This window comes from Micromys minutus (assembly GCF_963924665.1).
Source record: "Micromys minutus genome assembly, contig: SCAFFOLD_787, whole genome shotgun sequence".
In the NCBI taxonomy this organism is placed as follows: Eukaryota; Metazoa; Chordata; class Mammalia; order Rodentia; family Muridae; genus Micromys; species Micromys minutus.
Window position 1 is genome coordinate 6,313 of NW_027667243.1, and position 12,749 is coordinate 19,061.

General features: G+C 45.5%; 1 protein-coding gene across 1 annotated transcript; it reads left to right on the forward strand.

The window, feature by feature from the left end:
• Positions 1–1,327: 1,327 nt before the first annotated feature.
• Positions 1,328–9,003, forward strand: LOC308416185 (integrin beta-5-like; the record flags this gene model as incomplete). Its single annotated transcript, XM_080942610.1, has 2 exons — positions 1,328–1,577; positions 8,835–9,003. Coding segments are annotated over 2 exons (419 nt in total), but the record flags the coding sequence as incomplete, so codon positions are not given.
• Between the last annotated feature and the right edge of the window lie 3,746 nt (positions 9,004–12,749).

Below are 12,749 nucleotides of genomic sequence, written 5' to 3' on the forward strand. Positions count from 1 at the left end.
TTGGTCCTGGCCAACCAAGTGGGGACCCCTTAAGTGGCGGCGAAGGCACACTGGCTCTTGCATCTCGAAGTATATGAAAAGTATACCCAAATCTCCAATGCTGGAGCGCTGTGCTGCCCCAAGCCAAACAGGACATCTGGCAGCCCCGACCAGCCAGTGAACTGTTACCTAGTGAGAACTGAACTTTGAAGTCAGTTCTAAGTGATTTGTGGTTAGAAATGATGACATGATTTAGGGATTTTATCTCTTTCTGTAACTGTCCTGATCTGGGTCTCTCTCCAAACCCTGGGGTGGGTCAGCTAGCAGGTCTCCTGCCCGTCCCTTTAATTAATTCTCCCTTTCCACACCTGCGGCTGTCTTACTTTAGAAACCAAATCACTTTTGTCCTTTTTATAATTGGTCACAATTTGGAGTGTCTTTTTTTTTTCTTCTTGCCTTTCCTTTTAATGGCAAATACAGTATATGTCCCATTCATAGAATGTACATATTCTTTGACATTTTAATAAATGTATTTAATAAATGTTGGTAATTTCAGCCTTCACCCATTGCCTTCTTTTAAGCCCTTCTATTGGACCCTTTCTTCCTATGTCTCCTTTCTATTCTCAGGTGTGTGCGTATGTGTGTGCCGCGCAGATAAAGCAAGAGTCCTATCATTAATCTGGAGCTAGGCTAGACTCCAGCAAACTTCAGTGATCTTCCTGTCTCTGACACCAACACTGTTGGTGTTACAAACATGCTAGGTCACATCTGTCTTTTTATGTAGGTACTGGGATTTAAACTCAGGTCATAATTTTGCCACAGCAAATGTTCTGCCTCACCAAGCCATCTCCCCAGCCCCAAGTAGTCTTTGTTACCTGCTTTTACACCCCGACCCTCACCCCAGTTCTTACTCATGGCCACCCCCTCTCGTTAATACCTTTGCTTTCTGTTGCACACCTTGACTGGACTAGGTGTTTTTCTGAGTGCGTCGTTGGAGGGCTACTTTCAACCCAGTTTGCGTGGTCATGTGCTGTTCGGTGCGCACAGTTACCCATGGTCTTTTTTGCTGAGACAGAACACTACTACATTTTTTTCAGGGGTCTGGAGAAGGGCACTGAGGCTTCTCTCCGAGCACTGTATTCACTTCTGAGGCACTGTGCACCATTTTCCAAGAAGAAGAATTGCTTTAGGTTTTTTTTTTTTTTTTTTTTTTTTTTTCCCTTTGGTGGAGTCAGACTAGTGTTCTACAGTGTACCTGCTTCACTGTGGGAAAAGACCTTTGAAATGAGAATCCATTTACCCCAGCAAGCCACATGATCTCTAATGGGGGTGACCTCTCTTGGCACAGGTGACCAGACTACCTTCCAGCTGCAGGTCCGCCAGGTGGAGGACTATCCCGTAGACCTGTACTACCTGATGGACCTGTCCCTCTCCATGAAGGATGACTTGGACAACATCCGGAGCCTGGGCACCAAGCTTGCTGAGGAAATGAGGAAGCTCACTAGCAACTTCCGGTTAGGTTTCGGGTCTTTTGTTGACAAGGACATCTCGCCTTTCTCCTACACGGCACCCAGATACCAGACCAATCCATGTATTGGGTAAGTGGCAAACTATCCTTCTGTGGAATTGTGGGATGAAGTAGTGGGAAGATGGAACCCATAGAAAGGCCAGCTTATGGGGAACATAAGTATTTGATGATTCGTGATGGCCACATGTGTCCTTGCCCTCCATGTGAGAAAGTGAACTGTCATGGGTTGTATCGAGACATAATAATCTTATGGGACATATTTTCTTGCCCGCCTCACTTGGCTCTATTTTCCCACATTAATATAACAAGAGTCCGTGGGGAGTCGTGGGCCCAGGTGGTCAGGAAAAGGCCAGGAGAGTGCGGTTGATATCCTCTCCTGTAGTGACCAGAGTGCACTGAGACACATGAGTTGAGGGGTAGGGGGATGGCTTAGTTGATCAGGCACTTGCTACACAATCATGAGTAGTTGAGTTTGTAAAAGCTGGGCCCTTGGGGTTTGCTGGCTCTGAGTCACAGAGTTTGTGAGGTCCAGGTTCAGTACGAGGCTTCATCTCAAGGGGGTGTGATACAAGAAGGTACTTGCTACCAATCTCTGAGCTTTGCACGTACATGTTCACATATGTTCATGCATAGCCACAAACACATACATACATGCATGCATGCATACATACATACAAACAAAAGGATAAATGTGTTTAGAGATCGTCCCTATTTATGTTAGCAGCTATAATTTATTTCTGTATAACTAAATGAAAACCTTGTTTTAGTTTTAATTATTTGTTTAGTTTTGATTTTGTGTGCATGTGTGTGTGTGTGTGTGTATACTATGTGTGTACTTATGCCTCTTGCATAGAGGTCAGATGATGCCCTTGGGGGTACACTGTGTGTACAATACACAGTAATTGATAACTTCCAGATTTTTCTTGCCTCATCTCCACAGATTACCTTAATGAGTTTGTAGGATAGAAGGCCCAACATAGTCACTAGAACAGCTAAGATCTTAGTTCTAGATAAGTGTCATATACCATTCATGCAGTTAACAAATAGACACTATCTCATGACGTGTTATATTGGCCTCTTCAAGTCCCTGTGTTTACAGATGAGGAAGGTGAGGCCTACCGAGGATAAATACCTTTATACAGATAGCCAGGGGGTAGAGTCGGCATTCTTGTCAACACAATGACGTTTCTCCCCCATCCAAGATACTTTATCTGAGACTAAGTGACTTGGAACTCCCAAGTTCCCGCAAGCTCAGTAAGTCAGAGTTTACCTAAGTCTGCAGTAAGAAGCTCCCAAATGTCTGCAGCTCTCCTCACAGAATCTGAGGAGGGCTGAATGGTGCCGACTTGGTACCCCTCCTTCAGGGATCCAGACTTCTTCCGTATTATTAGGATGTCAGCTTTGACACTTAGTGTCCTGCTGCCGTCGAGGGGGTGGGTGTTCTTTTTAAGGACCCTGGGCCTACTTCTCTCAGCATCTTTGCAGCCCAAACAGCTCCCAGCTCTAGGCTAGGTTGGGTGTTGGGTGAGGTGGTGATATCCCAGCAGCCTGTTCTGAGTCTCCCTGGTCCTCTTAGTTTCAGTCCCCATGCTGACCTAGATCATCCTTAGGAGTGAGAACACAACATAAAGATTGAAACAGTAAAATAAGCCAGTCAGACGCAGCGCACACCCCACGCTTTTAATCCTAGCAGAGGCAGGAGGATTTGAGGCTAGCCTGGTCTATAAAGGGAGTTGCAGGGCAGCCAGAGCTACAGAGAGAAATCCTATCTCAAACAAGCAGACTATAAGAAGGAGAAAAAAAAAAAACTCAGTAAGATAAACATTTTTAAATACAGATGTATTCAAAGTTCCATAAGTATAAAGAGCCACATTTGCTGGGTGTAGCTTCTAGCCACAGGTAGGGTAAGCTACTTAAGTTAGGATATGATTAGTGACTCTCTGTCTCCCAGGCCACTTGGGCCATGGGTTTCATTGTTGGTGTTTTACTATTTACTGGAAGCAACTGCATCTCAATCGGATTATCCCTCCACTCCTTTCAGTCCCTGCTCTGATTGGGCTGGGCTCTAGTCAGACAGGGTGTGTCAGCGCTCACAGAGAAGCTGGCCTGGGAGCTGGCGGAGGATCAAGGCCCAGTTTGGGTGTTTAGCATCCAAATAGTCGGGCCTTTGCGCATAGATATTCAGACTTCCTACTTGAAGCCCTCCGGGCAGAAACTGTGGCAGACAGTGCTGTTCTTGAGAGGGGGAGAGCAGGGAACACTTGAAAAGCTGTTCCTAAGACAGGAAATCAGTGAAGAAAGAATGGTAGGAAAGGAACTTCAAATCTAAGCCGTGTAAATCCCTCTTTTGTAAGCCAGGAAGTACCAAGACAGACACTTCTGCTCTGAGGAGCTGGCTGAGCTTCCCACCCTGGGGTCCCAGTGTCTCCCTAGAGAGTCCCCTTTGCAACTTGGGAGGGACAGCACAGGTCAAGGCACATAATCTAGCTGTCCCATGCCAGGTCCGGGACAACACACACGTTGTTTGCTTTCCTGTTCGAAAGGCCCCATGAGTTAGTTACTGACACCTAAAAAACGATTAGCCACAAATAACCAGAATTTCTAGGTTTTTTTTTTTTTTTTTCTCCACTTGGTATCGAATCCACCAGAAACATGGAGTCTAAAGAGGTACCAGGCTTGCCCTGGGGAGGAAAAGTAATGCAAGCATCAGTTCGATAATGGTCGCAGAGCATCTCCAGTACTCACTGACATCCTGTTTTCTATTGGTAGTTGTGGGACCATTTCTCTGATTGAGCTGTCGTCGAGATAATTCATGTAAAATCATCTTCATCACTATTTATACATTTTTGCTCTTTGAGTATGTTTCTCCAGGAAGACACAGCATTCCTTTGCCCCTTGAAGGTGCCATTCCACTGCCTCTGGCACCCTGTGGCTGAAGTGACATGTTCTGTTTGTCTAATCCTTGTCTCCTCGAGTGCTCTGTCGTGTGTGAGTGCTCTGTCGTGTGTTTCTGACTGTGTCCGGGCGGGAGTTACTGTGGTTCACTTTGTTCAGGGCCTGGTTGGCCGCATCCTCCGCGTGTGGGAGGTTCTGACAGTACCCATGTGACTGTTTAATCTCTCCTGCTGTCTCCGTGTTCTTCCACTGCTGGTGGCAGTTGGAGCTTCTCAGTCTAAATTCCACACTTCTTGTTTTTCCTTCTGCAGCCTTCACCCCAGCTACATAATAGAAATCCTTCCAGGTCACAATTTTGTTCGGTACTTTAATCTCTATACGGAAACAGTTTTGACCTCTGTGACTGTAGTTTTCCTTCTGTTACTGTTACTTGGCTCTTTTCTCAAATCCTTGTGTTTTAGATACTATTTGGTTGTTGTTGTTGAAGATTTTTGTTTTTGTTGTTTGCTTTTAATTTTCTACTAATTTCCCTTCTGGCTGTTGGCTGTCGTTCCTTCCTCTTTTTGACTGTTTCAAAAGTCCTCATTTTAGGAGTCTCGGAGCATTCTATTCTTGAGTGTGAGGTTTGCTGACATTCCTTTGGGCTCTTAGCCCTTCATGTGGTGTGAAATGTTTTCATTAGCTCATCTGCATTGGAGGCTGTTTCCCATCGAGGACCATATGCCCCTAGTGTCCTGGCTTTCAACAGAGCAGTTTTCATCTTTGCTGTTGTCGGGAACCTTCCATGTTAACAGTGGGGACTGGTTTTCCTGTTAATTTCTCAGCTGAGGGTTCTTTCACCGTAACAGTTGTGAATTCTCATCACCAAGGTTTAGAGTGACTTTTTAAAGATTTATTTATTATATACAGTGTTCTGCCTACATGTATGCCTACACACCAGAAGAGGGCACCAGAACTCATTATAAATAGTTATGAGCCACCGTGTGGTTGCTGGGAATTGAACTCAGGCCCTCTGAAAGAGCAGCCAGTGCTTTTAACTGCTGAGCCATCTCTCCAGCCCCTAGAGTAACTTTTAAAATGTACTTTTTGCAGAGGACCTGGGCCTGATTCCCAGTACCCACATTGGGCAGTTCACAACTGCCTGTAGGCCTAGTTCCACGAAGTCTGGTGCCCTTTTCTGTAGAACCTAAATGTAAGGGGTGGATCATAATACAGATCCCTTTTAATTTATGTACATGCATGCTTATATGTATGGTATGTGTGTGTGGTGTGTGTGTGGTGTGTGTATGTGGTGTGTGTGTGTGTGTGTGTGTGTGTGTGTGTGTGTGTGTGGTGTGTATGTGGTGTGTGGTGTGTGTGTGGTGTATATGTGGTGTGTGTTTGTGTGTGGGGTAAATGTGTGTGTGTTCGTGAGAGAGAGAGGGAAAGAGAGAGAGAGAGAATAATAAACTCTGAGTCACTAGTAATATATTGGTGTCCCATTAAAGAAAGAGATAAAGCATTTCCTAGTGTTCACTGTGTCATCTGTCTGTCTGTCTGTCTGTCATATGGGTCTTGAGTCTATGCCTGCCTGAAGGCTCTCTTGTGAATGTGTCCCTGTGTCTGTGTCAGTCTTTGTGTGTCCGGTTTTGCTGTATTTATTGAACAGCACAGGAAGGAGTGAGGGATGAGAGAAGGCCTCCTGGTCTCTCAGTTCTTCTGTCTTTCCGAGAGCAGACGTGACTGACAACAGACCCAGTGGTGTGTGTCCAAGCCCTGCGAGCCACAGGTCAGAGGCCAGTGGCCTGACTTTCTATCTTGATCTTGCCACAGAAGTAGCAGGTGTTGGCTTGCTTAGAGTTAGAATCTGTCTTGCTTACAGCCTGCAGTAGATAGTAAACATCTTTGCCTCTTTTCTAGGCTGGTGGTTGGAGATTTTATTACTGGCTTAGTACTATAGCTCTTAGTAGCATCCAGGTACTTAGTAACCCTGGGCTCTTCTGGGCTCCTCCTAGCCTGTGTTTCCTTCCACACCATGCATAGAGAGTCCCACTCCTTGGTCTTTTATAGCGTTCAATCACAGTGTCTGCCCTCCTCCCAAACACACACACACACACACACACACACACACACACACACACACACACACAAACACACACACACACACACACACACGCACACGAGCCAGTTTTTTAAAACAGGGTTTTTCATTGCAGGGTTTCTCAGCCCTGGCTGGCCTCGAACTCACAGAGATCCTCCTTCCTCTAACTTCTAAGTGCTGGGACTAAAGGTGTCTGCCATCACCATTCTCATCCCCCTAGTTAATAATCAGTAACTCTATGAATGTCCCTCAACTGGGATTCCGTCACAGACATGGTGTTTGGGGGGGGGGGGTGTCAGTCTCTTGGCAGGAGACTCTAAAACAGATTTCCAGGCCATTCTGGAGCAACTCCAAGGACTAGCTAAGCCAGAAATATGATCACATATTTCTGTGACGTGCTGTTTTAGTGACAGTGGAGACCTTCCCAGTGTCTGTGTGGTGCCAAGAAGAGGTGTCCCTGATTAGGCTACAGCATACTGCCTGTAGTTCAGACATGTATCCAGCAGTTAACACTTTCTGGTTCTTAGTTACACTGTAGGAAGAGGGTCCGCGATGCCATTTGCAGGGGCAGAGGGAGGCGTAGGCACTAAGGATCAGTCACTGTGTTTCCACAGTTCTCCCAGTTTCTCATTTGGCAGCAGTTCTGCAGTTTCTCCTCGGACTGTCACAACAGATACACACCCAAGGTTCTCAGTGATAGCCCAGAACTACAGAAGAGAAATAGGAGCTTGGAGGAACAACTGGATGCAGTTGCTATGTGTTTTCCTCCTCTGTGGCCTGTCTGTCATGAAGGTGTGGGTGGAGCCTCAACTCCTTCCTACAGGAATGTAATGTCACACTGGTTTCTCTACAAAATGAGAAGGCTACGCAGAATCTCACAGTGGCCTGAGACTTGAATTTACAAACAGCTGACCTCTCTAAAGCAGTGTTTGTGATGACGTGGGGAGGGAGGGAGACCAAGGAAAAGCAGACAGGGAAGGACTAACTGGAAAGAAAAAAATGTCACTGGTGTGTGTGAGTGTGTGTGCACGTGTGAGTGAATGTGAGTGTGTGTCTGTGTGTGTGTGTTGCGGGAGAGGGTGTGATCTGTCCCCAGCATCTTGTGAGGTCTGGGCAGCACTGTGACTATATTGCCTCTCTGCAGAGAGGAACCTGCCTAGGCCCGTCCTGGTGAGGCTTGTTCTTGGCAGCAGGAAGGCCCTTTAGCAGTTGCTAAGCCTGTTTCCCTTCTCAGGCTCAGCTTGAATGGGATTCTAAAGCCTTTCTCCTAGGCCTCTCTGTCAATACTTGTTTTTCTGAAGAGAGACCTCTTTCCCACACAGATCCTGCAGGTCTGCCCGTTTACTCCGCATTCGGCCCACTGCCTTCCTCCGTGTCCTTTCTCCGTGTGGTGCTAATGTTCTTTTCTCTGGCTGCCACACTTTGCCCTCGCTTCCTTTATCCCAAGGGTCCATTTAAGGCATCTCTTCCTGATTTGTTGCCCCAGTTTGATCACATCATTGGAGCCACTTTCTCTAGGATAGGGGCCACTTGGGGCTTCCGGCCTGTCTTTTTCTCATTCGAAGAAGTGTAGGTTTCTCTGGCAGCAAGTGGACACTTTATCATTGCAACAAATGAATGAATGAATGAATGATAGAGCAGAGGAATGTCTGTAATTCCTGTTCTGTTCTGCATTTCTTGTGCCAGCACAGCCTGGGAGTCACCAGTGGGTCCTCTGTCTTACATAGTTTGTTGAGAAAAACCTGGCTACCCAGAGTCCTGCTGTGTACCCTCCCTGGCCATCTTCCTTGATTGTTCTTGGTCCTACTCATCTTCCAAGGCCTGAGGGAGATCTTCCCCTGGTCTACTGTGACCTCTAGTTCTTTGAGCCATTGTCTGCACACTTCCGTGATCTGTGCTGGGTAAAAGTTTTTCAAGGTACTTAGTGAAGGTCAGGACTTTTGATTAATATTTAGAGATGGGAGGGACCATCAAGAAGTTCTTTCGTGTGTGTGTGTGTGTGTGTGTGTGTGTGTGTGTGTGTGTGTGTGTGTGTGTGTATGTGTGTGTGTGTGTGTGTGTGTGTGTATGAACACTAAAATGAAATGTAATTAAAAATTGAAAAGGTAGGGGCAGGAGAGATGGCTCCAAAGTTAAGAACACTAACTGCTCTTTCAGAAGTCCTGAGTTCAATTCCCAGCAACTACATGGTGGCTCACAACCATCTGTAATGGAACTTGATGCCTTCTTTTGGTGTGTCAGTGACACAATTTATACTCATATATTTATACTCATAAATTAAATAAATAAATGGATCTTTTAAAAACTTGAAAAGATGATGACAGAAAGTCCACTCTTCTTTTTTCTCTCTAGTTACAAGTTATTCCCCAACTGCGTCCCCTCCTTCGGGTTCCGCCATCTGCTGCCCCTCACAGACAGAGTTGACAGTTTTAACGAGGAAGTGAGGAAGCAGAGGGTGTCCCGGAACCGAGATGCCCCCGAGGGGGGCTTTGATGCTATCCTCCAAGCGGCTGTCTGCAAGGTAAGGGCACACAAGCACGTGGTTCCCATTCACCCTTAATGTGAGACTGAGCTCAGCTGCCCCTGGGGAACTCTCTAGCAATCAAGTCAGTCAGACTTGGGATGAGTTGAGCTTTCGTTGGGGTGTGGCTCTGTGCAATAAGGTAGCGTCCTTGCCAGACAGACAGCTGTTCTGTGTTTATGCATCAGCTTTGTTTTGGCTAGTCATTTTAACCTTAAAGATTGCCGTACTGCGGAATCCAGCTGAAATAGAATCACCCAAAGTCTTTGGTTGCATGCCCATGTTCTTGTTTTTCGTGTCTCTCTGTGAGATGTGAATCCGGAAGGTTCCCAACTCAGGGAAATATATAAATGTAACACAGATAAGAACTTCTTGTTAAAATAAGTTTCTCCTGTCAAAAATGAGCCTGATAGCAACAATCAAAGATTAGTTATTCTGAGCTCATTACCGAAGCATGTGTGCCTTATGGTTTGGTTCATCTTCCTGGTCTCTGCATAAGCTTAGCAGCTTTCAGTAAGCTCTGTGTGCAGTGTCCACATTGGAGATGCATTCTTTTAAACAATATTTATGTTTTAAAAATGTTATGCGTCTGAGTTATTTTGCCTGCATGCATATAAGTGTATGTTCTAGAGGTCAGAAGAAGGAGGGTCGGAGTCTTTGGAAATGGAGTTACAGACAGTTGAAAGCTTCATGCGAGTGGGAATCGAACATGGGTCCTCTGGAAGAGTGCTCTAAACACTGAGCCATCTCTCCAGCGTCCTGGCAATGTGATTTTTAAAAACCTATGGGAGTTCATTAGTGTTGGAGTGGTAGGGGCCTTTAAACTTTTGGCAGGTTGGGGAAGAGCACCATGGTAGCTGCTGTTTGCTTCCTGGGCCGTCAGCACTCGCGTTTCTGAGTGTCTATGCAGGGTTTGTCCAAACTCACTTTCCTCTCTAATGTTTTAGACATTTGACATGGGTAAGAAAGCTACACTTTTATGGTCAGACCCCCAGACAGAGATGGCTAAGGGGAAGGAAAAGATACAGAAAGCAGCAGGACTCTCCTTCCTGCTACCCCTGGCAGTGTCACCGTGAAGGCCTGGAGACTCCTTCAGAGTGGGAGGTCACAGTGGCTTTCCGTCCGGATGGCTGCCGGCCAGTAACACATGGTCTAATTCAGAGGTTCCTGGTGGTTTTATCAGCAGTCTGAAGGCTGAAGGAACACAACTATAACTCGCTCATCTCTGAATCTCCCATGTGTCACACAATAGTTTGTGGGCTGTGATCTTCATCACCTGTTATTTTTTAAAAACTGGAGTTCAGGTAGTGACTGGAGAGACAATGTCCTCACAGACATTCTGCTGAATTCTAGCATCTTTTCAGGGGACAAAGTGCAGGGAAAAGAAAAAAGTGTAAGATTGCCCTTACCTCTTTACCCAGAGAATTTGGTGGCTTTTCTTTGGGGGAAGTCATCTCTAAGGCTGTGTATGTAGGTGGGAGAAAAACTCAGTGAGAAGCCATGCCCAGCACTAGTAAATTTAGATGAAGACCACATCAAATGCTGGTATCACTTGTGTCTGGTCCAGGGTAAAGCCAGAGCCACCCCAGTACCTGCAGATTGTGCCATCTTGAGTGGGTAGAGTAGTCCACCCACTGAAGTTCAGTATTACAGAGGCCTCTAGTACATTTCCTGAGCACATCGCTTAAACCTGATGAGTTCTCATCGACAGAGAGGCACTGTGTGAGCCTGTGTCAACCTTTAACCTGCGATATGTCTCACCATGGCCTTTGCCACAAGAAAAGTTAATAATTGTTGAGAATTAAAGAGTCTGTAATTTTTCTTTACCTTTCCCCCACTACTGTGCCATGGAGTTACATTTAGACACATGCTAAGAAATTCCTTTATCATTTGAAATTGCCCAATTTTTAATAAATGTCATTTTCACTAGTTGATCGCAGACTTTCCTACTGCAGCAAAAATGATAAGAATAGATTGTAGGCGAGCTTTTGTCGAACGACGAGACAACCCAGTCACGTTATTGAAAATCTTTAGTAACTTTGAAGGCCAGGCATAACTGTGCATGTCTCTAATCTCAGCACTTAGAAGTCAGAGGCTGACAGATTTCTGTGAGTTGGAGGTCAACCGTGCCTAACAAATGAGTTTCAGGACAGTCAGTACTACATTTAAAAAAAAAAAAAAAAAAGAAACAAAAAAGAAAAAAAAAAAAAAAAAACAAGACAAAACAACAAAAACCTCAAAACCTTTAGCTGCTTGAACAATGCCAAAGAAAAATGTAGAATGGACTGATGAGGTAGGCTGTGTTAGAGACCACTGTGGCGCGAGAGAGCCTATTTGGCAAATAAAAGAAAGAAAAATGGGCTGGGATGTGGGGAGAGGTACCTGTTGTCAAGCCTGAGTCCCACAATCCCGGTCGCTGGAAAGAGAGAACCGGTTCCCTCAAGTTGTCTTCTGACTTCCATACGAATGCTGTGGCATATGTGCACACAGAAAAGAAAGTACTGAAAATCAGCCAAAAACAATAGCAATAGTTTTAGGTTATACGATTATGGTTTTTTTCTTGGTGGTCTTAAGTATTTTTTTTTTTTTTTTGTCTAAATTTCTATGATAAATGTGTGCTATTTTACAGTGAAGCATTTCAAACATAATAGTGGAGAAAATGGAGAAATTAAACCTAACGTGTCTGTTGTCTGCCATTAGTGACCACTCATGGGCAGTCTCGTTTGGGTTCACAAAGACCTTGCTCCCCTTATTTATTCGAGTGGTAGTTCAGATACCATTTCTAACACCTAAGCCTTTCTGGCTTTACTGGGTCTGCTCCCCTTTGCCCAGATTAGAGGCTCCCAGTCCTGCCGACCAAATGTAATAGAGAAAGAAAGCTGGGGTCCTGTGCACTTGGCCAGTTCCTCATAAGAGCCTGAGTTTCCTGGACAGCCCGTCCCGCAGTGAGCGCATGCGCGCCTATACTTGCACATGCGCACCTCTGCTTCTGTTGATGTTTGCTTTGATGATTGGTCTGAGAACAAGCCTGACTCACAGCATCACGGGTTCTCCTTGGCTCTGGTTTCCCTGGGTTGGACTCTTCATTATCAACGTGTGGCCCTTAGGGTTATGGCTCAGCTGTCTCTCAGTCTAGCTCTAGGGCATGCTCTGTATTTCTTAGAAAGGTGATCTTTGCCGGAAGATAAGGGAAATAAATTCCTTCTTTTCTTTGGGATGGTTCTACTTAGGACAAGGACCATGCTTTAACCAGTGGGACTGGTGTGTGTGTGTGTGTGTGTGTGTGTGTGTGTGTGTGTGTGTGTTTATGTATATGTGTGTGTGCAGACCCACATGCACCCAACCCCCCCACTACTGCTCATTTTGCTGTCAGATGTAGTTAGCAGCATTTACAGCTAAGGGACCACTCTCTTAGGCATCTTTTCCCAATGTAGTATCCACAAGTGGGTTAGGATTGGAGTGTGCATACCGTTATCTTTAATGCTTTATAAGCTTATGGTTGAGTTTGTTTATACTTGTTCTGGGTCACAAGTATGACTTCTCCTTTTTTCAGTTATTGTTTCCCTTAGGACTTTCTAGAAGTTGGCTTTAAGTTGCATATTCCTTAGGTTGGTGTGTGCTGAGTGGTTCTGACTGGAGCTATGGTGGCTTTGCTACTTTACTAAACAGGAAGCACCCTTGACCTCGGAGGATGAGGAGTGGGTGGGGCAGTGAATGTGACCTCCAGACCAAAGCTGTGGTTTCCA